General features: G+C 42.3%; 1 protein-coding gene across 1 annotated transcript in view; it reads right to left on the bottom strand.

The window, feature by feature from the left end:
- Nucleotides 1-1,094: 1,094 nt before the first annotated feature.
- The window catches only part of cyth3b (cytohesin 3b), a 48,426-nt gene continuing 24,340 nt past the window's right edge, over nucleotides 1,095-25,180 (bottom strand). Inside the window, exons 2-13 of the mRNA XM_036941512.1 lie at nucleotides 20,791-20,873; nucleotides 20,506-20,570; nucleotides 19,642-19,708; nucleotides 18,916-19,034; nucleotides 17,915-17,995; nucleotides 15,461-15,573; nucleotides 14,573-14,721; nucleotides 13,053-13,164; nucleotides 7,307-7,383; nucleotides 6,902-6,973; nucleotides 6,345-6,499; nucleotides 1,095-4,535 (exon numbers count right to left, since the gene is read on the bottom strand). Coding sequence (XP_036797407.1) covers nucleotides 4,463-4,535; nucleotides 6,345-6,499; nucleotides 6,902-6,973; nucleotides 7,307-7,383; nucleotides 13,053-13,164; nucleotides 14,573-14,721; nucleotides 15,461-15,573; nucleotides 17,915-17,995; nucleotides 18,916-19,034; nucleotides 19,642-19,708; nucleotides 20,506-20,570; nucleotides 20,791-20,873 — 1,166 coding nt within the window. The 3' untranslated portion in view covers nucleotides 1,095-4,462. The remainder of the gene's footprint in view (nucleotides 4,536-6,344; nucleotides 6,500-6,901; nucleotides 6,974-7,306; nucleotides 7,384-13,052; nucleotides 13,165-14,572; nucleotides 14,722-15,460; nucleotides 15,574-17,914; nucleotides 17,996-18,915; nucleotides 19,035-19,641; nucleotides 19,709-20,505; nucleotides 20,571-20,790; nucleotides 20,874-25,180) is intronic.

Genomic DNA, 25,180 nt, shown 5'->3' with positions numbered 1-25,180 from the left:
TAGCCATCAGTAAAGGGTTTCACAGACTTTAACCATCAGTAAAGGGTTTCTCATAGACCTTAACCATCAGTAAAGGGTTTCTCATAAACTTTAGCCATCAGTAAAGGGTTTCACAGACTTTAACCATCAGTAAAGGGTTTCTCATAAACTTTAGCCATCAGTAAAGGGTTTCACAGACTTTAACCATCAGTAAAGGGTTTCTCATAGACTTTAACCATCAGTAAAGGGCTTCTCGCTCTGTAGACTTTAACCATCAGTAAAGGGTTTCACATAAACTTTAGCCATCAGTAAAGGGTTTCACAGACTTTAACCATCAGTAAAGGGTTTCACATAGACTTTAACCATCAGTAAAGGGTTTCTCATAGACTTTAACCATCAGTAAAGGGCTTCTCGCTCTGTAGACTTTAACCATCAGTAAAGGGTTTCACATAGACTTTAACTATCAGTAAAGGGTTTCACATATACTTTAACCATCAGTAAAGGGTTTCTTATAGACTAACCATCAGTTAAGGGTTTCACATAGACTTTAACCATCAGTAAAGGGTTTCTCGTAGACTTTAACCATCAGTAAAGGGTTTCTCAGACTTTAACCATCAGTAAAGGGTTTCTCATAGACCTTAACCATCAGTAAAGGGTTTCTCATAGACTTTAACCATCAGTAAAGGGTTTCTCATAGACCTTAACCATCAGTAAAGGGTTCCTCGCTCTGTAGTCTTGTCCCACCACTCCACATTGACCATCTGTCTCTACACTCATAAGAATGTTCATGGACATGGGCTGGACGTCAGTTGGTTGGTTACTGTTCAGGACATGTTTTTTTTCCAGTTACATTTTCTTTTCCACTGCTTTTCCACCATATAAAAAACAGGCAAATATTGTATCTAAAGTCTATTTAAATAATTACTACCCATGACAGTTGGTACTTAGATGATTAACATACATTAAGAACTTAATAACCTTTGATCCATGACCTACTAAGTTTAATAAAATATACATTTCAGCATATTATCTACTGATAAACTGGATGATTAATTGCATATGCAAATATGTAGGTCAAGCTCAATAAATAATAAATCAATGCGTCGTACAACGGATGTAGTCTTTGTATACTTTATGTAGCTTTCCACGTCATGTACAATGTGACCAATAGCTTTTACAGAGATAGAAAAGTTCATTTAGCTATAGCCCCACACAAGGGGCAGTAGTAGGTAATATTCTGCCCTGAGATCAGGGGTCATATCTTACAAACACATAGAAAAACTACTGGATTAAACTTCTTCAGTCAGCATTATAGTTCGGACATCATCATTTTCATCATCATCCATATTACTGCCACCCATATCCTATTCATCCTCAACATCTGCCTTATCATCATCAATATTACTACCACCCATATCTTATTCATCCTCAACATCTGCCTTATCATCATCAATATTACTACCACCCATATCTTATTCATCCTCAACATCTGCCTTATCGTCATCAATATTACTACCACCCATATCCTATTCATCCTCAACATCTGCCTTATCATCATCAATATTACTACCACCCATATCTTATTCATCCTCAACATCTGCCTTATCATCATCAACATTACTACCACCCATATCCTATTCATCCTCAACATCTGCCTTATCATCATCAATATTACTACCACCCATATCCTATTCATCCTCAACATCTGCCTTATCATCATCAATATTACTACCACCCATATCCTATTCATCCTCAACATCTGCCTTATCATCATCATCAATATTACTGCCACCCATATCCTATTCATCCTCAACATCTGCCTTATCATCATCAATATTACTACCACCCATATCCTATTCATCCTCAACATCTGCCTTATCATCATCACCATCATCATCAATATTACTACCACCCATATCCTATTCATCCACATCATCACCCTCATTGCCATCATTATCATCCTCATTCCTGCTGGAAATGGACTTTTCCTGACATCACGTTATATAGTATTTGTTTATGATCATGTTTTTGATTTGTGTACAGAAGACCTCAAACTGACCTGATGCAAAGTACAGCCAGTAGGTGTAACATGTTTCAGAGTATTCATACAACAACAAAAAGGAGACCCATAAAACCTCTACATTATTTACATATACATAACTTAAGTCTTTAGTTAACGCTTACGGACAGAATGGAACCATTTGACAAAGAAAATAAATACAAACAAGATAATAGATTATATTTTGTAAGGGGAACACAAAAAGCAAGCAAGGATCTTCGGTTATAAATGAAAAGCATATGGGTCACATCAATGCATCGCCCCTCACTGGCGCTGTTGGACCTCGAGACACTGAAAGAAAAGCTTAAAATGACTGGTACCCTATTGGGCTGTTTCACAAACCCATATTCAAGCATTCTCTTAGACTACAACACATTTTCAAAGGATGTTCAATTGCATTGCAGACACACCATTGAAAATGGAGTAACTCCAATCGTAGGCTAAATATAGGTCTATGTAACCACCCCTATAATTCACAACCAAAGTTAAAAGTATGCACATTTTAATATTCTGTGGTCCGCACAATGTTTGGAATCAGTCCAGCTGACTCAAGACTGTAATGTTGTAGTTTTTCTAGGTTTTGTCTTCCTAATTTCAGCACTAACCTAGCGTTGTATTCTGAGGTTGCAGCAGAACTGCTGCAATGGCACCTGGGAAAAAGAGTTGAGCACCATAGTGGGATGATTACATGGTTTATGTTTAGGGCCAGGAGTGTAAGGCCCAGATTTGTTCCTGGTCAGGTCACATGTTCATGTACGGTTACTGCAGCCCTGGAACTTTCTCTCCTTCCCTCTCTCTCTGATACACTCACTCCATCTCTCACTCTCCTCTTTCTGCCATGTCTTTCCATCCACCTGAACACTCACAAGAGGAACTCTGTTTTTCTACCATCTTCATAAATGATCACACACAAACCTTTCTGTATAATGATGTCAGAGACAGTCGTTGTGTTAAATGTCTGCTCTTGGCTTGCGCACTACTGTGTTTACATACATACATGCATATATACTGTGTAGATACACACACAAGTTAGCACACCCACTTCTAAATGCACTTTATGGTATATCTATAAACAGACATACATGCATGTGTATGTGAAAAATTGCAGTTTTGCTTTTCAAGTCGCCCAAATGCAGAAGACACCTAGAAAGCAGGGGTTGGAACCAGTTCAGGGAACAGAACAGAAAAAATAAATACATGTTTTGAGGAACAGAAACAGAACCGTGTACAAAAGTGATCCCTAGTGTTCCGGAACATAACTGTTATTTTCAAATCTTGAGAACCAATGTTCTTTTGAGTTCCAAAAATAAATAAATATAAATTCTAGTATATAATATTCTGTAATTCGTTGTATAAGGCTAGTAATACCCTACACTCATTCTAATTCAAGACCTGTTATGATGTTTAGAGCTTCAAGCCAAGCCCCCTCCATGTCCACCCCTCTCTCTCTCTCTCACACTCTTGCTCCACCCATTAAATTTCAGTCCCATCTCACACCTGCACTTATGTGACTAAATAAAAATGTAAACAACAATCTAACCCGTTCCATAGCAAGCTGCTCTATCGGCACTAATTGGTGGAGTAAAAATTTGCTAAATGCATGTTGATTTCACAGGTTAAACATTTTATGAAAAGGATATATATAAGCTGTTACTTTTTGATGGTTGGAACTGGTTCAGAACTTTATTTTCTGGTCGGAACACTGGAACGGAATGAAAAAAATAGGGTTTCTGCTCGGAATGGAACGATTGGGAAATAATTTCTGCTCCAACCCCTGCTAGAAACACATGGACGTAATCAGAATGAATGTGGGGAACACAGGAGGGCAGTGTGGGGGAGTAAAGAGATGAGAGAGACAGAGAGAGAGAGAGAGAATGTGTGTTAATACATGTTAATACATCCCACTGGCTTCCCTCGGTAATCTGTAGTGTGGCTGAACCACACTGGTCCTATAGAGGGATGTCTCCCTGTGTTGGTCCTCTGCTTTAGTCCTGGGACGTCATGTCCCTGTAACTCCAGCCCCTGGTACTGCAGCCAGGGCTGGGGAAGTGTCCAGAATGGGGACGGGGGTTGTCTTCAAGACCGGAGACTGTCCTCGTTGTCTTCAAGACCGGGTGCGAGTTCTATCAGGGTCTGAAGGGTCAGATGGCTATCTTTGGTTGGCCATCATCTCTCTAGTGACAAGTTGGGCTCTGGGGGTCCAGAGGGAGAGGGATAGTAGGGAGGGAACTTCATGAGTGGAGTCTGTCCGTGGGAGTGGAGGGAGGGATGGATGGGTGAGGGTGAGGGGGGAGGGAGGGGGAGTGTGGAAGGGGTGTTTAACTTCATGAGTAAGGTCTGTCTGGGGAAGAGGATTGGTGGGCTGAGGAAAGGGGGTTTGGGGTGTCCCAGTTTGGGGAGTCCTGGGATGAGGGGTGTCCCTGCTCACTTCTTGTTGGCAATCCGTCTTTTCCTGGTGGCCAACATATCATAGAAGGGATCCCTGCTGATGCTCGCCCTGGAACAACCAATCAAAACAAATATATAATAATATGCCAGGGGGAAACTTGAGCATCTTTGATATGGAAATGCGGCCACATTTCTACTAACCCCTGCCTTAACTAACTAGATGAAAAAAATAAAAGTTTGTTCGGTGACCTAGTTTTGTTTCCATGGTTTCTGAAGAAAACCTACCCACCCCCTTTTTTCTTATTTTTCTCAGCACTACGGTTCCATCTCTTTCAGAGATTCTGTGGAATGTCGTTCCCTGATTCCCTGTTCTAGAACCCTTCCAAGTGTTCTCATTCTAGCACTCTCTCCTCTCTGCAGTTTTCCAAGTTTATAGGTTGGAGTGCAGGGCAAACAATAGTGCTCTAAATTATCGACACTCCAGCTCTCATTTTCTGGGAGAGAAGGCACTCGGTACAAAGCGAAGTGAGTCACAGAGCCATTCTGGCTCCGGCACAGAGCGCAGTTTCAGTTTCACGGGTGTAAAATCCTGTTAGCACCAGCACAAAGCCAAAACCGGCTCAACCCCCCACTGCGGATTCTCTCTCTCTTACTCCCTTTACATTGTCCCCCATATACGACTATGTCTCTGAGCTATGGCAACAATTCCTCTCCTTTTTTTTTAGCTTTTGGTTATTTACCGCAACCTAATTTCAGAAAAACAAAAGAAGAAACCCCGGGGCGCCTTTCTTTCTGGAAATAAATTCAACAGAGAATGTAATAGGATGAAGTATATCCATGAAAAGACATTGCGACACATTGAAATGGATATGAATGTGATACCAAATATTGACTTATTTACAATGGAGCTACAGTATAGCAAATATATTGAGATAGCCTACATAACATGTATTTCATACAGTTATATAAGAGCTTCATAGCCCAGTTCAGAATTTTCCAAACTCACACAGATGGTCCCCTAAAAGTAGTCTTAACTGTTTGTTTAAAGACTGTCCTACATCGCGATTAAAGATAAGAGGATAAGGAGCGTGACTATACGACCATCCCTATTTTACTGAGGAAATGTGATTGACATAAAAGCCTTTTATCTTGGCTAAATCCTTATTGACTCCCTCTGGAGAAGATAACACACACACTGCATGGTAATGGTTAGCCTCTGTGGCAACAGGGGGGAAGCGCTGGGGCTTTAGCCCAGTTTTGAGCCTCCTTTCCTGGCCAGGCTAGCTGGGCTCGATCCCCATCCCCCGGGGTGCTTTAAGCGATAACTAATCCTTCCCGTATTTCCCCTGGGGGAGCTAACTAGCATTATAGCCTAGATAGTGAATGTGTTGGGGAGTGGTTTTGGGAAGCGAACTAGCATTACAGCCTAGATTGTGAATATGGTGGGGAGTGGAGGGAAGCTAACTAGCATTGTAGCCTAAATAGTAAATGTGGTGGGGAGGGGAGGGAAGCTAACTAGCATTGTAGCCTAAATAGTAAATGTGGTGTTGAGTGGAGGGAAGCTAACTAGCATTGTAGCCTAAATAGTAAATGTGGTGGGGAGTGGAGGGAACCTAACTAGTATTGTAGCCTAAATAGTAAATGTGGTGTGGAGTGGAGGGAAGCTAACTAGCACTGTAGCCTAAATAGTAAATGTGGTGGGGAGTGGAGGGAAGCTAACTAGCGTTGTAGCCTACATAGTAAATGTGGTGGGGAGTGGAGGGAAGCTAACTAGCATTGCAGCCTAAATAGTAAATGTGGTGGGGAGTGGAGGGAAGCTAACTAGCATTGTAGCCTAGATTGTGAATGTGGTGGGTAGTTCCAGGAAGCTAACTAGCCTTGCAGCCTAAATAGTAAATGTGGCGGTCAGGAATCTTACTTGATGGACTTGATCCACTCCTCTTTCTCCTCAGTCGTGGGCGCCGATATCCTGTACACCGTGTGGTTGCCCTCGACGACCCGGCCGTCCGCCTCCGTCTTACACGCCTTGATCACCGAACCCTTGTGGTTGGGGTTGTAGAGCTCAAAGCAGTTCTGGGGGTTGCAAGGTAGTGGTGAAAGGGTGGTCCAACACTTTAGGAAACCCTAGTGTCTTTCCCCAGCAATCAGTTCTGATGGGTGAGGAGATGGTTGAGTTGAGTGGGTACTAGCATTGTAGCATAATCCCAACAGGGTGGAGGTGAAAGGGTGGTTGTATTGCCCAACAATTAGAGACCCTATCCTCAACTAGGTTACATGTTCCAGGTCAAATACATGGCTAGAAATATGGAAGACTATGTTGACTTTTGAACCCTGGTGATATCATGAGTTGGGCTTCTCCACTGGGACTGGGTGAGTGGAACCTTGTGGATGAGGTTGACTACCAGTACCACCTAATATAATAGTGACATAATAAGGTTTCAGAAGGGATGTGATGCAGTATCATGAAGCACTCACTGGTTTCCTGGGTTCCTCCACCTCTCTGATACTGAGGTTCTCTAAGGGGATGATCCCACGAGGCTCCTTATCCTGGAGGAGAGAGAGAACAAGACATGATCTGTGACATTGTTTCATAGACTGGAAAACAACCTTCATTCCCCTCTGCTCTGCTTTCTCTAATATAACTAATGACGTTAGTGTCTGGCAGGCAGACAGTCTGGAGGACAGAGAGATAATGATATGATCCTCTAGGATAATACAAGGGTAGAGGACAGACTGCTGATAAAGCAGCTGGATCTCTGGATAGAGAGGCAAATGCTTTGATAAAAAGCTTCCAGTTATACTACCACATATAAACGCCTGTACAAACACACAGGCAGCGTACTTGCCTACAATACTGCGCTCGCACACACACACACTTACTGTTGTGTACTCAAAGTAGTACAGGCAGTTGTCTGTCAGGATGAACCACCTTCTCTTCCAGGTCTTCACTCTTCCCCCTGAGACAGGAAATAGGAAGGGGAAACAGGAAGTGATGACACAATGGAATTAGTGACAGACTGACAGCCTCCACCATACTCCTCACAGTAGGAACAACAGGAGGAAGGCACTCCAACAAGACCAGAGCTGGAAAGTAAGCAAAGTAATGGCCGACCTTGAACACAATAACATGACAACTCTAGTGTTATAAATCAGCCAAGATAAATAAATAAAGTTGCTGAGAGATTTGTCTCAAACAATGGCAGAAAATCTAGATACTGTACGTAAAGCATGTATACCAATGGCACAGGAGAAATAGAATATGAGTGAGAAAAGAGAGAGAGAAAAGAGAGACAGAAAGAAGAGAGAAGAGAGAGAGAGAGACCTTACACTTCCTCTCAAACACCCCATCCTCCTCCTGTGGACCTAAGACACTGAAAGATCAAAGCCAATGAACTCTGCTGTTGGTACTTGGCACCACTGATTGAGAGGTGATGCAATTCCATCACAGGATTTGTTCAGCAACGTGATTGGTTAAACCATGTCTTCCAGTTACTGCATAGAGAATATTCAATGATTAAATGATCACTCACACAACTCCTGAATTATTGCTAACTTTGCTCATTCATTTTTTAAAGGCAACGGAATAAAATGCTATTGGCTCTCCAGAAGAAGGAAGGTACACACCACACTTGATATGAACCTAACTTGGCATCTAAAGCACCCTTGGAGGAATAACACACACACACACAAACGCATTTGTAAGCACAAATGCACACACACACCAAACCCCCAAGCAAAGAGTTTTGTAGCATGGGTATACCAAAGCTGAGGGGTATAGAGGGGAGGCAACACACAGTTGAAATAGTTTTTAACAGTGTTCCCCCTCAGGCAACTACAGCCCAATACAGTGCAGCGTTCAGCTGAAATGAAACACACAGAGATGCAAGGCAGGGATGCTGAGAAGACTTCCCTGTTGGAAGACAGCAATAAATACACCAATACTGTGTTACTCTCTCTCACACACACACACACACACACACTTAGCCCTCAGCACTGGCAGTGGTATTCACATAAAACAATACTAAATACAGCTGTTTATGAGTGGAGCGGCATTCAAGACTTTCAAATGTATGTTTTTCTTTCCACACAGTCACATTTCAGCGCTACGCCGATTTTCTGTGTATTAGTTGGGTAAACTGGTACATGCCACACAAAAAGCATAGAAATAGACAGATATATAAAGAGAAAAGTAAGCCCCGATCCAATTTTATACTTTTGATTTACAAATCAAATCAAAGTTTATTTGTCACGTGTGCCAAAAACAACAGGTGTAGAACTTACAGTGAAATGCTTACTTACAGGCTCTAACCAACAGTGCACTTTTTAAAAAGTATTAGGTGAACAATAGATAAGTAAAGAAATAAAAACAACAGTAAAAAAAGACAGTGAAAAATAACAGTAGCGAGGCTATATACAGTTGTGAGGCTATAACAGTAGCGAGGCTATAACAGTAGCGAGGCTATATACAGTAGCGAGGCTATATACAGTAGCGAGGCTATAACAGTAGCGAGGCTATAACAGTAGCGAGGCTATAACAGTAGTGAGGCTATAACAGTAGCGAGGCTATATACAGTAGCGAGGCTATAACAGTAGCGAGGCTATAACAGTAGCGAGGCTATAACAGTAGCGAGGCTATATACAGTAGCGAGGCTATATACAGTAGCGAGGCTATAACAGTAGCGAGGCTATAACAGTAGCGAGGCTATAACAGTAGCGAGGCTATATACAGTAGCGAGGCTATATACAGTAGCGAGGCTATATACAGTAGCGAGGCTATAACAGTAGCGAGGCTATAACAGTAGCGAGGCTATAACAGTAACGAGGCTATATACAGTAGCGAGGCTATAACAGTAGCGAGGCTATATTCAGTAGCGAGGCTATAACAGTAGAGGCTATATACAGTAGCGAGGCTATAACAGTAGCGAGGCTATATACAGTAGCGAGGCTATATACAGTAGCGAGGCTATAACAGTAGTTAGGCTATAACAGTAGCGAGGCTATATACAGTAGCGAGGCTATATACAGTAGCGAGGCTATAACAGTAGTTAGGCTATATACAGTAGCGAGGCTATATACAGTAGCGAGGCTATAACAGTAGTTAGGCTATAACAGTAGCGAGGCTATATACAGTAGCGAGGCTATAACAGTAGTTAGGCTATAACAGTAGCGAGGCTATATACAGTAGCGAGGCTATATACAGTAGCGAGGCTATATTCAGTAGCGAGGCTATATTCAGTAGCGAGGCTATAACAGTAGAGAGGCTATATACAGTAGCGAGGCTATAACAGTAGCGAGGCTATAACAGTAGCGAGGCTATATACAGTAGCGAGGCTATATACAGTAGCGAGGCTATATACAGTAGCGAGGCTATAACAGTAGCGAGGCTATAACAGTAGCGAGGCTATATACAGTAGCGAGGCTATAACAGTAGTGAGGCTATAACAGTAGCGAGGCTATAACAGTAGCGAGGCTATAACAGTAGCGAGGCTATATACAGTAGCGAGGCTATATACAGTAGCGAGGCTATAACAGTAGCGAGGCTATAACAGTAGCGAGGCTATATACAGTAGCGAGGCTATATACAGTAGCGAGGCTATATACAGTAGCGAGGCTATAACAGTAACGAGGCTATAACAGTAACGAGGCTATAACAGTAGCGAGGCACACAATGCAAATAGTCCGGGTAGCCATTTGATTACCTGTTCAGGAGTCTCATGGCTTGGGGGTAAAAACTGTTGAGAAGCCTTTTTGTCCTAGACTTGGCACTCCGGTACCGCTTGCCATGCGGTAGTAGAGAGAACAGTCTATGACTGGGGTGGCTGGGGTCTTTGACAATTTTTAGGGCCTTCCTCTGACTCCACCTGGTGTAAAGGTCCTGGATGGCAGGCAGTTTAGCCCCAGTGATGTACTGGGCCGTTCGCACTACCCTCTGTAGTGCCTTGCTGTCGGAGGCAGAGCAATTGCCGTACCAGGCAGTGATGCAACCAGTCAGCATGCTCTCGATGTTGCAGCTGTAGAACCTTTTGAGGATCTGAGGACCCATGCCAAATCTTTTTAGTTTCCTGAGGGGGAATAGGCTTTGTCATGCCCTCTTCACAACTGTCTCGGTGTGCTTGGACAATATTAGTTTGTTGGTGATGTGGACACCAAGGAACTTGAAGCTCTCATCCTGCTCCACTACAGCCCCGTCGGTGAGAATGGGGGCGTGCTCGGGCCTCCTTTCCCTGTAGTCCACAATCATCTCCTTAGTCTTGGTTACGTTGAGGGATACGTTGTTATTCTGGCACCACACAGCCAGATCTCTGACCTCCTCCCTATAGGCTGTCTCGTCGTTAATCAGGCCTACCACTGTTGTGTCATCTGCAAACTTAATGATGGTGTTGGAGTTGTGCCTGGCCATGCAGTCGTGGGTGAACAGGGAGTACAGGAGGGGACTGAGCACGCACCCCTGAGGGGCTCCTGTGTTGAGGATCAGCGTGGCAGATGTGCTACCTACCCTCACCACCTGGGGGCGGCCCGTCAGGAAGTCCAGGTTCCAGACGCAGAGATGGGATAATGGTTTTGATGTGAGCCATGACCAGCCTTTCAAAGTGATGGTTGTCTTTTGCACCTCCATTCTATCCATTATATTTCTACAATTGATAGTTATTAATCCACAGCTGAGAATATCTGGAATGATCCTGTTTTCCGTTTGTTGTTTTTCTTGCCCTCCAGGTGAGACATGTCATAGGATGTGGTGTGGCAGGCTGACTGTGCATCCTGTGGTTTCCTGGGTGTGTGTGAGTGGGATTTGTCCTAACAACGTTCTTGTGGGAGAGCTTTGTCCCAACATTCCTACAGGGCTCATCACTGACCATCCCTTAGGGCAGTAGTGTCCATGGAAAAACACATGTTTGTAAAGCACACTAAGTACTACCAGAGAGTTTTTAGCACCATCTTCGGTCTTATTCATTTCATTGAATCTCTCATTTCCTTTCTGTCTTTTAGTCGATAAATCCATGCTAAAAAGTCATTAATCCTATACACGCTGTTTTCATAGACTTTTCTGGGGAGTTTTGCCTGGCATATTTACATGAGGTAAAATGCTTAAAATACTTTCTCTTAATTTCCAGTGTACAGAGTGATCCTCTCTAAAAGAGACTAATTCATTTAGCCTTCAGGGTTTATTTGTACTGGGCCAAATTAGAATTATTACAGAGAAAAGTCCAGTTGTAAACTGCCTGGGGAGAGAAAGCACTATAATATAATCATTCACAGGTCTTAAGGCACACTGGGACTATTTGCAAACATATATACTGGGTTTGATGAGGCTGCAGAGACGTTACATTGAGCCAGTGGAATGTGCAGCATGTCTGAGCCAGTGTGTGTGTGTGTGTGTGACAAGGCTTGGCCCACCTGCACGGAGTTGGCCTTTAACCCTAACAAGTCATAATAAGGCAGTTGGATGGCAGCGTTACAACAGCTGTTGAAACAGGGACCTGTCCAAAACACTCCATGTCAGGGGCTGTAGGGCGCAATAAAAACAGGAAATGAAAAGTGGGTTGAGATGGAGGTAATGGGAGAAGGGAATGAAAAGAGAGATGGAGGGATGGAGGTTAGGGACAGAGAGGTGAGAGGTCAGAGAGAATAAGCACAACAGAAAATAATGTGTATGCAACCTTACAGCCGACCAACCAGAAAACCCCAAATACATTTCTAAAGATATCACACCAAGATAATGTTGGTGAGGAGGAAGAGGAGACAAGGGATGACAATCAAAAACCCATGTAAACAAATAAAACATAAACATGGGAGAGAAATAGAGAAAAATGTGATAAGAAGGTTAAAATGTGGGAAACTGCACTACTATATTTAGGAAGGCGAGAGCTCTGTATAATATAAATACATTAAATGATTGTCTTTGAGTGTTGCTATGACACCCGTCAGTTCCACAGCCCCCGGTTATTTTGTGATCACTGCATTGTGGGAGAGCTGATGATGACCGCTCCCTCAATTAATGCTGCAACCATGGTAACAGGTCAGCTTGACTGTGTGTAGAGAGACATTGCTACCTGTCTCTGGGTCTTACAGTGTTATGTAACTAACAGTTGTGACCTCAAATGCACCTTATCATGGTGATTTACCATGGTGATTCTTTCAACTTTAACATACAACCATTTACATAAAATCCTGCTCGAATATCCTTTAAACTGGCCAAAGATTGTGAAATATTTGTTCCCGAATCTTCAACATCCTGAAAACCTTGAATCTGGAGGTTTAAAATAGACAACACTACAGATAACAGCCCACTGTGTGAGAACTCTGAACACTGAACCTTGTTCATATTGTACCAACAAGACGTGAGTCATGCAGCAAAACACATTGCTTGAGAGACTGCAACATTACAGTCTACAGCAGAATCTGGATCTTAGCTGCACGGGTCAGCCAGTGAAACACTGTACTGGTTCATAGCAAGAGAATGGTGTAAGAGGAACCAAAAACCATGCATAGCAATAGCATAGCACTTAGAATGAATCTCCAATACATTGCTTCATTGTAAGTAGTATGCTAATGGAGCCATTGGAACAGAGAGGTGGGTGTGATGCAGGCATTCTTAGTAAGGTACTGCATTCTCATCTCTACTAACCCAGTTTGAGCAGCCATCCCTCTCTGTCTGGGTTGAAGAACGTGTGAGTTAGGTCGTTCCCATCATCCTCTGGGATCTTAAAGGGTTCACTCTTAATGCTCTCATAGAGATTCTGGAGAGGAGAGAGAGGGATGAGGATGGAGTGATGGAGAGAAGAAGAGAGAGGGATGAGGAGGGAGTGATGGAGAGAAGGAGAGAGAGGGATGAGGAGGGAGTGATGGACAGAGAGAGAGGGATGAGGAGGGAGCAATGGAGAGAGAGAGGGATGAGGAGGGAGCAATGGAGAGAGGAAAGAGAGAGGGATGAGGAGGGAGCAATGGAGAGAGAGAGGGATGAGGAGGGAGCAATGGAGAGGGGAAAGAGAGAGGGATGAGGAGGGAGTATTGATATTGGAGAGAGAGAAGGATGAGGAGGGAGTGATAGAGAGAGAGAATGATGAGGAGGGAGTGATAGAGAGAGAGATGAGGAGGGAGTGATAGAGAGAGAGAAAGAGAGAGAAAGAAAGAAAGAGAGAGAGAGAGACAGAGAGAGAGAGAGAGAGAGAGAGATGGTGATGGGGGAAAAGGCGGTGAAAGCATTAGTGTTAAACTCCTACCACTTGAACAGCCACTTCCTGCATCTTCTAACAGCCATCCCAGTCCATAACTAAATCAACAGTGCATAAAACATGACAGAACAAGATTCTATGAAGGACTTGTTAGAAAAGGAAAGGGTTGGAGGGTGTGCTCATTCATAGGGGCTGAAACTGGGTGTTAAATACTTGGGACACTTTTGACAATCTGAGTTACAACTTTGAGAACTGTTGGGAGAGAAAGGAACAACAAGCCAACCCAGAAGTGTTATGTGTATGCCCTTTGAACTGTGGTTGAGCTGAAGGCTGTGTGATTATCTCTCTGAGCTTGTTAGATAATAATGTTCATCATTAGCATTACTGGCCTGAAAGAACAGCACATTAGATGAGCTAGCATTTTACTACAGTATCACCCTTGATAGAAGAGAGTAAAGCTTCTACGTGACGTGGGAGAAACACCAAACACACACTCATCAACCATATCCAACCCCCCCCCCCCCCCCCACTCCACACACCAAACACACACTCAACCATATCCAACCCCCCCCCCCACTCCACACACCAAACACACGCTCATCAACCATATCCAACCCCCCCACTCCACACACCAAACACACACTCATCAACCATATCCAACCCCCCCCCCCCCCCCCACTCCAAACACACACTCATCAACCATATCCAACCCCCCCCTCTCCACACACCAAACACACACTCATCAACCATATCCAACCCCCCCACTCCACACACCAAACACACACTCATCAACCATATCCAACCCCCCCACTCCACACACCACACACACTCATCAACCATATCCAACCCCCCCACTCCACACACCAAACACACACTCATCAACCATATCCAACCCCCCCACTCCACACACCAAACACACACTCATCAACCATATCCAACCCCCCCACTCCACACATCAAACACACACTCTCACCCTGAGTAGGTCCTCTGGCAGGTCTCCTCCCTCGTTGATGCCTCTGTTCATGGAGATGAATCTCTCTACGGGGGGCTTGTCTCTGACGTTGGGGTTGTGGAGGCTGGTATTCAACATGATGATGGCGAAGGACAGGACATAACATGTGTCTGGGGAGGACAGCAGGGATAGGTGGTGTGAAGTGTGTGTGTGTGGGGGGGGGGGGGGGGGGGTTGAGTGTGTGTGTGTGTGTGTGCGCGCGCCGCTATGACTTTGTAATCATGACTCTACCACCTACTTCCCCCACCACCCCACTCTGTTCTATAACCCCTGGCCGTTTTAACCTGGTGTGTGTCGGGGCACCAGTCCCCAGGGGGACGCAGCAGAAGCAGCTATAACTAAGTCAGCGTGTCACCACTGCAACACATCCATATTCATGAGGCCAAGACCACACATCAACCCACCACTGGTTACTGGGACAGGGGACACAACACTGCAGATAGAACATAGAGCTGACATGACACAATATCATATACGTCCTAGACAATACATGTCTCTACAGAGACAACGTGTGGCCTGAGCGTGCTTCACTAGTCACTAATGACCCTCTGTTATTGACCAGTGATCAAAGTCCTTATTAGAGGAGCCATGCAAGTAGTGATGACACAGCAACAATGAACCGCAAGTCTGTCAGCAACAAAGTGCATTAAGTCATCGGACAGAGAGTCAAGTACCGACTGATAGTGAGTGATTCTAGAAATGTGAGTGTACCGGTATTTGGGTTTTTAATCGTTATAGCAATTCAAGACTTCCTTTTCAACAAACTGACGCATTGATCTAAGGCAGGGGTGGTCTGGCGCTGCTCTTTATGACAGGGTCTGTCCAACGTGTGTGTGTGTGTGTGTGTACCTGTGGATTGGAAGACACCGGGGTTGCAGGAGCAGTACCGCGAAGCGAAGGCCTCCATCATACGATCGATCTTCTGAGCCTCACCAGGCAGTCTGAAACTCCACAGAAACTGTCTACACTAGCAGAGAGAAAGATAGAGAGAGGGAGAGAGAGAGCGAGAGAGAGAGAGCGAGAGAGAGAGAGAAAGAGGATAGAACACAGGAAAACCAAATGAGAAAGAAAACAGAGGCTCCAAAAGTGTATTGAAAGCAGGACATCATTATAAAGTGTATTGAAAGCAGGACATCATTATAAAGTGTATTGAAAGCAGCAGGACATCATTATAAAGTGTATTGAAAGCAGCAGGACATCATTATAAAGTGTATTGAAAGCAGCAGGACATCATTATAAAGTGTATTGAAAGCAGGACATCATTAGAAAGTGTATTGAAAGCAGCAGGACATCATTATAAAGTGTATTGAAAGCAGCAGGACATCATTATAAAGTGTATTGAAAGCAGGACATCATTATAAAGTGTATTGAAAGCAGCAGGACATCATTATAAAGTGTATTGAAAGCAGCAGGACATCATTATAAAGTGTATTGAAAGCAGCAGGACATCATTATAAAGTGTATTGAAAGCAGCAGGACATCATTATAAAGTGTATTGAAAGCAGGACATCATTAGAAAGTGTATTGAAAGCAGCAGGACATCATTATAAAGTGTATTGAAAGCAGCAGGACATCATTATAAAGTGTATTGAAAGCAGGACATCATTATAAAGTGTATTGGAAGCAGGACATCATTATAAAGTGTATTGAAAGCAGCATGACATCATTATAAAGTGTATTGGAAGCAGGACATCATTATAAAGTGTATTGAAAGCAGCATGACATCATTATAAAGTGTATTGGAAGCAGGACATCATTATAAAGTGTATTGAAAGCAGGACATCATTATAAAGTGTATTGAAAGCAGCAGGACATCATTATAAAGTGTATTGAAAGCAGCAGGACATCATTATAAAGTGTATTGAAAGCAGCAGGACATCATTATAAAGTGTATTGAAAGCAGCAGGACATCATTATAAAGTGTATTGAAAGCAGCAGGACATCATTATAAAGTATATTGAAAGCAGGACATCATTATAAAGTGTATTGAAAGCAGCAGGACATCATTATAAAGTGTATTGAAAGCAGCAGGACATCATTATAAAGTGTATTGAAAGCAGCAGGACATCATTATAAAGTGTATTGAAAGCAGGACATCATTATAAAGTGTATTGAAAGCAGGACATCATTATAAAGTGTATTGAAAGCAGCAGGACATCATTATAAAGTGTATTGAAAGCAGCAGAACATCATTATAAAGTGTATTGAAAGCAGCAGGACATCATTATAAAGTGTATTGAAAGCAGCAGGACATCATTATAAAGTGTATTGAAAGCAGCAGGACATCATTATAAAGTGTATTGAAAGCAGCAGGACATCATTATAAAGTGTATTGAAAGCAGGACATCATTATAAAGTGTATTGAAAGCAGGACATCATTATAAAGTGTATTGAAAGCAGCAGGACATCATTATAAAGTGTATTGAAAGCAGGACATCATTATAAAGTGTATTGAAAGCAGCAGGACATCATTATAAAGTGTATTGAAAGCAGGACATCATTATAAAGTGTATTGAAAGCAGCAGGACATCATTATAAAGTGTATTGAAAGCAGCAGGACATCATTATAAAGTGTATTGAAAGCAGGACATCATTATAAAGTGTATTGAAAGCAGCAGGACATCATTATAAAGTGTATTGAAAGCAGCAGGACATCATTATAAAGTGTATTGAAAGCAGCAGGACATCATTATAAAGTGTATTGAAAGCAGGACATCATTATAAAGTGTATTGAAAGCAGGACATCATTATAAAGTGTATTGAAAGCAGGACATCATTATAAAGTGTATTGAACGCAGGACATCATTATAAAGTGTATTGAAAGCAGGACATCATTATAAAGTGTATTGAAAGCAGGACATCATTATAAAGTGTATTGAAAGCAGGACATCATTATAAAGTGTATTGAAAGCAGGACATCATTATAAAGTGTATTGAAAGCAGGACATCATTATAAAGTGTATTGAAAGCAGCATGACATCATTATAAAGTGTATTGAAAGCAGGACATCATTACAAAGTGTATTGAAAGCAGGACATCATTATAAAGTGTATTGAAAGCAGGACATCATTATAAAGTGTATTGAAAGCAGCAGGACATCATTATAAAGTGTATTGAAAGCAGCAGGACATCATTATAAAGTGTATTGAAAGCAGGACATCATTATAAAGTGTATTGAAAGCAGGACATCATTATAAAGTGTATTGACTGCACATTATCAATAATAAATACTACTATATTATTTTTTTTAAATGTGATAAACAGCTGGGAATCTTAGTCCAGTAATATGCAGAAACAGCTCACCGTAAAGCCTGTACGAGGTTGAGATCTGCAAACTCATGAAGGTCTACGAACGCCTGCAACACCTTGAGGTTGAAGTCGTCCCTGAGATGAGGTTCAGATTCAGGTCAGGAAATGTCTGGTATTCAGTGTTAGTCAAGATCAGTCTAGCACTTCCAAAAACAGAACTATTAGAGGTAAAGTATTAGAGGTAAAGTGTGTTTCAATCCATTAGGAACTGAAATGTCTGTTAGGGGAGAGACCCTTTTTAAACCCAACTCCACCCCTTCTCTAGATTATGACTCTTTCAAACCGTTATACAATATGATAAGATTGCAGGTCGTAATAAATTGCTATTTGTTTGTGCATTCAACCAACTTAACATACAAGATGTTGTTGCTTTCTTAAGGGCATTTTCTAAAGAAAACGATGTATCCCAACCACAGAGCCAGCCTCAGACTCTGCTCTGTCCATTTGCTACACAGGTTGTTTTGACAGTCACATTCCTGCGAGGTGGCCCACGTGTCGTAGATATGAAACACATGTAGCCAGGCAGAGCAGATCTCTGTTTTACTGGCATGGCCCCTTGTCTACTGTCGCCGCTGTGCTCCGTAAATCCAGACAATCCATTTCCCGAGGCTTTATGCCCGGGCTTATACACGCACAGAGGGAGAAATCTCCCTGAGAGATGGACAGAGTGTAGGAAAGAGAGAGGTAGAAATCTCCCTGAGAGATGGACAGAGTGTAGGAAAGAGAGAGGTAGAAATCTCCCTGAGAGATGGACAGAGTGTAGGAAAGAGAGAGGGAGAAATCTCCCTGAGAGATGGACAGAGTGTAGGAAAGAGAGAGGGAGAAATCTCCCTGAGAGATGGACAGAGTGTAGGAAAGAGAGAGGGAGAAATATCCCTGAGAGATGGACAGAGTGTAGGAAAGAGAGAGGGAGGGAGAGAAGGGAGAAAGAGGTAGAGGGGGAAAGAGGGAGAGCGAGATGAAAACAGAGGAGGTTAGAGCAGTGTGTTTGTTACCTCTCTCCTAAGTAGTCCCCTATGACAGTTTTGTTGAGGCCCTCTCCTTTGTAGAGGAACTGGGATACGTCCTCAGGAGTGTGCTGGAGAAGGTCGTTCTCCAACAGAAACTGGATCCCCTGGAAGACACACACAGTTTGGTTAGCACTCCAAGCTACACACACACACACACACGGTTATCTGTTTTGACCTGAAGAAGAGCTAGGAGGCGTTACAATAAGTCATTAATACAGATAACACAACATCCAGATAACACAACATCCAGATAACACAAAAACCAGATAACACACCATCCAAATAACACAACATCCAAATAACACAACATCCAGATAACACAACATCCAGATAACACAACATCCAGATAACACAACATCCAGATAACACAACATACAGATAACACAACATCCAGATAACACAACATACAGATAACACAACATCCAGATAACACAACATACAGATAACACAACATCCAGATAACACAACATACAGATAACACAACATCCAGATAACACAACATACAGATAACACAACATACAGATAACATCTTTGATGGACATGGTTTATTGTGTAACCTTTTCTACATGGCTAAAGGAGGCATAACAGGTACACATGTAAGTTTCTATCTGTTTTTATAGAAATCAGAAAACATTCAATAACACCAGATTAACATCAGTGCAAGAGGGTAAATCATGTATTTAGCATGGATTGCATGGACTTTAGACAAACCTTTTTGGGGTCCATGTTGAATTTCTTCCTTCCCATGGCGATCTGTTTATTTCTTTGTGTTGTTTTACTGTGATTGGACAGAGCAGAGAGATCCATCAGCTCTCTAGAACAGGTGTGGCATTATCAACAACTGACGCCTGTATTTGTTCACCAGGTCAACTGTCACATTTGTCTACTTCGTACAGTATTTATCCAGGATACTGAACGGTATTGTGGTGAGTTAGTGAGTTTACACGGTTAGTTTACAGAGGGCTGGGTTCAGGAGAAATTCAGCTGGATTCAGTTATTACTGTTCCAAGACAGCTATGAACATGAGAATGTAATGATCTTCTAAAAACAAGGATCTTTGACTTGTCTTTCCATTTGGACTGTAACATCAACCATGTAGGTTGTTGTACCGACTAACTGATTAGCAGGAGAAACTCAATCTAACTCAAACTCAGTCTAATGAAAAATGAATGAAAACCATATGCCTTTCTTTGTGTTCGTGTGTGTGTGTGTGTGTGTGTGTGTGTGTGTGTGTGAGGTGTGTGTGTGTATTATTGCATGTGTGTATACTGTGTTCTCCCTGTGTCCTAAAATAGCTTGAACCATTCCCCAGCTGCACCTAAGACACACACACTAACACACACTCTCTCCACCTCATCACCAATGAGCCCTGAACAGCCAATCAGTTGTCAGTCCCTGAATAGGAGCGGTTGTGGGGCGTTTATCAACTGTTTGGCAGAGGGGACGGCTCAGCTCTACAAACAAAGATGGATTATTAACCCACACTGGGACAGGTGTGTGGCTGGACGACTTGGAGAGGAGAAGGGAACAGCAGCTAGGAGGGGGGAGGAGTGTTGAAGGGGGGGTGTTACGCACCTTTCCCCCACGCAGGTTAGCTGCTCGATCTCAGTCATCACCTCTGCAATCTCAAACTTCAACCGCTGCCAACAGGATTAGAGGGAGAATTAGCTGGGTTGAATTCACAACTGAACTCTAGTTGTTTTAGCAGTGCATTATACATCAACAAACAGATTCAATGTAAGTGGTTAGAGTCAAAGTAACATTTTAGCCACCCACATAAAGTCATATCATATCAAGGGTGACTGATATCTTTATAAAAAATATTAAATCTTGACATTTCTTTTCATTTTCTTGACTCACCTCAATGTCATCCAGTAGCTCTTTTTTCCTGCGTCGTATGTTTGACAGCTCATCTCTCTCTTCCAAGGAAAGGTCTTCAGGTACTGTGAAAGAGAGAGATGTAAGTATGGAATTAAGATACACACATAGTCAGACACTTCCATGGATGAAGATGTGATAGCTAGTGTGCTGTAAAACAACACACAAGGCTGACGAACCACAGATCTAGGATCAGATTAGTGTACCCCAATGCTAAACCTAACCATTAGGGAGATGGAAAAACATCTGATCCTGGATCTGTTGTTAGGGACACGTTCCAGTTCCACCTACTAGTAAAACAACACATCACTCTCTAGCAGTATACTGGAACTTCTGAGAGCTCTTGACTTCCTCTCTGGCAAAAGGAAAACTCCTCCATGAATTACAACCAAACCGCCCAGGACCTTGGACCCCCCCCCCCCCCCCCCCACACCAGCGCTGAACATCTGCTAAAACGTGCTTCGTCCAATATTAGTTCTCAGATAGTCTGCTTCCTCATTTGAGGTAATTAGTACCACTGAGATATCTGGGCCAAATGCTAGCCCACTTCACTCACACACACACACACACACACACACACACACACACACACACACACACACACACACACACACACACACACACACACACACACACACACACACACACACACACACACACACACACACACACACACACACACACACACACACACACACACACACACTATACTGTATGTGAACTGAGCACCCAGTGGTAAATCATACAGACTGACATTTACACGTGTTCTACTCAATAAGGAGTCTCCCCAGTCCGTCCTGCTTATCCCTCAGTTTACCAGCAGCACGTACATCAACCTGTCTCCCCAGACCTCTCTCTGAGGACGTCCTCCTCACCACCTCCCTGTTAGAAAGCAGGCAGAGGCAGGCATGCTCAAGCTCACAGGATGTAGGTCATTCTCACATCAAGAGCCGTGGCAGAGAGTGGAGGGGGGGATTAAATCCCAGCTGATTCATAGAGCAGCTTTACGATTCAGATTGTTTCTCTTCTCTCTTTCCATTGTCAATAGCTATTGACTTGTCTTTTTTTCTCTCTCCGTAAAGACAAAAAGAGATACCACGGACCATTAAATCGGGATGGGATGGCATTGTGGTACTCAACTCTCGGTGGCTTCTTATCATGGATGAGCAGCCAATCAGACCCAAATGCAGATGGTAGACAGAGGAAAAGGATCTCAGAAGTGGTGATCATTCTCTCTCACGGCCGAGTGGGCCCACTCAAAGCCTCTGACTGACTTCTACATAAATGAAACAGAGAGATAGATGAAGGGAGAGGGAGAGAACACGGAGTGTACAAAACATGTTGCCCTCAGAACAACCTCAATTCATCAGGGGCATGGACTCCACAAGGTGTTGAAAACGTTCCACAAGGATGCTGGCCCATGTTGACTCCAATGCTTCAGAAAGTTGTTTAAAGTTGGCTGGATCACTCTTGATACACACAGGAAACTGTTGAGCATGAAAAACCCAGCAGCATTGCCGTTCTTGACACACTGAAACCAGTGTGCCTGGCACCTACTACCATATCCTGTTCAAAGGCACTGAAATATTTTGTCTTGCGCATTCACCCTCTGAATGGCACACATACAATCCATGTCTCATCCTTCTTTAATATGTCTTCCCCCCTTAATCTACACTGATTGAAGTGGATTTAACAAATGGGGGTGCAACCCAATATTAGGAAGGTGTTCCTAATGATTTGTCCACTCAGTGTAGCGAGAGGGGAGAAATAAATAGAGTAGATACAGAGAGAGGAAAAACAAATAGAGTAGATAAAGAGAGCGAGGATAAATAAAAAGAGTAGATACAGAGAGAGAGGAGAAATAAATAGATACAGAGAGAGGATAAATAAATAGAGTAGATACAGAGAGAGAGGATAAATAAATAGAGTAGATTGAGAGAGAGGAGAAATAAATAGATACAGAGAGAGAGGAGAAATAAATAGAGTAGATACAGAGAGAGAGGAGAAATAAATAGATACAGAGAGAGAGGAGAAATAAATAGAGTAGATACAGAGAGAGAGGAGAAATAAATAGATACAGAGAGAGAGGAGAAATAAATATAGTAGATACAGAGAGGATAAATAAATAGAGTTTACCTTGTCAGCTCGAGGGTTTGAACTTGCAACCTTCCGGTTACTAGTCTAACCACTAGGCTACCCTGCCGCTAGAGAGTGAGATATATACTAGACAGCTAGAGAGTGAGATATTTACTAGACAGCTAGAGAGTGAGATATATACTAGACAGCTAGAGAGTGAGATATATACTAGACAGCTAGAGAGTGAGATATATACTAGACAGCTAGAGAGTGAGATATATACTAAACAGCTAGAGAGTGAGATATATACTAAACAGCTGGAGAGTGAGATATATACTAGACAGCTAGAGAGTGAGATATATACTAGACAGCTAGAGAGTGAGATATATACTAGACAGCTAGAGAGTGATATATATACTAGACAGCTAGAGAGTGAGATATATACTAGACAGCTAGAGAGTGAGATATATACTAGACAGCTAGAGAGTGAGATATATACTAGACAGCTAGAGAGTGAGATATATACTAGACAGCTAGAGAGTGAGATATATACTAGACAGCTAGAGAGTGAGATATATACTAGACAGCTAGAGAGTGAGATATATACTAGACAGCTAGAGAGTGAGATATATACTAGACAGCTAGAGAGTGAGATATATACTAGACAGCTAGAGAGTGAGATATATACTAGACAGCTAGAGAGTGAGATATATACTAGACAGCTAGAGAGTGAGATATATACTAGACAGCTAGAGAGTGAGATATATACTAGACAGCTAGAGAGTGAGATATATACTAGACAGCTAGAGAGTGAGATATATACTAGACAGCTAGAGAGTGAGATATATACTAGACAGCTAGAGAGTGAGATATATACTAGACAGCTAGAGAGTGAGATATATACTAAACAGCTAGAGAGTGAGATATATACTAGACAGCTAGAGAGAGATATATACTAGACAGCTAGAGAGTGAGATATATACTAGACAGCTAGAGAGTGAGATATATACTAGACAGCTAGAGAGTGAGATATATACTAGACAGCTAGAGAGAGATATATATACTAGACAGCTAGAGAGTGAGATATATACTAGACAGCTAGAGAGTGAGATATATACTAGACAGCTAGAGAGTGAGATATATACTAGACAGCTAGAGAGTGAGATATATACTAGACAGCTAGAGAGTGAGATATATACTAGACAGCTAGAGAGTGAGATATATACTAGACAGCTAGAGAGTGAGATATATACTAGACAGCTAGAGAGTGAGATATATACTAGACAGCTAGAGAGTGAGATATATACTAGACAGCTAGAGAGTGAGATATATACTAGACAGCTAGAGAGTGAGATATATACTAGACAGCTAGAGAGTGAGATATATACTAGACAGCTAGAGAGAGATATATATACTAGACAGCTAGAGAGTGAGATATATACTAGACAGCTAGAGAGTGAGATATATACTAGACAGCTAGAGAGTGAGATATATACTAGACAGCTAGAGAGAGATATATATACTAGACAGCTAGAGAGTGAGATATATACTAGACAGCTAGAGAGTGAGATATATACTAGACAGCTAGAGAGTGAGATATATACTAGACAGCTAGAGAGTGAGATATATACTAGACAGCTAGAGAGTGAGATATATACTAAACAGCTAGAGAGTGAGATATATACTAGACAGCTAGAGAGTGAGATATATACTAAACAGCTAGAGAGTGAGATATATACTAAACAGCTAGAGAGTGAGATATATACTAGACAGCTAGAGAGTGAGATATATACTAGACAGCTAGAGAGTGAGATATATACTAGACAGCTAGAGAGAGATATATATACTAGACAGCTAGAGAGTGAGATATATACTAGACAGCTAGAGAGTGAGATATATACTAGACAGCTAGAGAGAGATATATACTAGACAGCTAGAGAGTGAGATATATACTAGACAGCTAGAGAGTGAGATATATACTAGACAGCTAGAGAGTGAGATATATACTAGACAGCTAGAGAGTGAGATATATACTAGACAGCTAGAGAGAGATATATATACTAGACAGCTAGAGAGTGAGATATATACTAGACAGCTAGAGAGTGAGATATATACAAGACAGCTAGAGAGTGAGATATATACTAGACAGCTAGAGAGAGATATATATACTAGACAGCTAGAGAGTGAGATATATACTAGACAGCTAGAGAGTGAGATATATACTAGACAGCTAGAGAGTGAGATATATACTAGACAGCTAGAGAGTGAGATATATACTAGACAGCTAGAGAGTGAG

This window comes from Oncorhynchus mykiss, chromosome 13, assembly GCF_013265735.2.
Source record: "Oncorhynchus mykiss isolate Arlee chromosome 13, USDA_OmykA_1.1, whole genome shotgun sequence".
NCBI lineage: Eukaryota > Metazoa > Chordata > Actinopteri > Salmoniformes > Salmonidae > Oncorhynchus > Oncorhynchus mykiss.
Note: the sequence above shows the minus strand (reverse complement) of the source record. Positions and strands in the feature narration are given on the sequence as shown.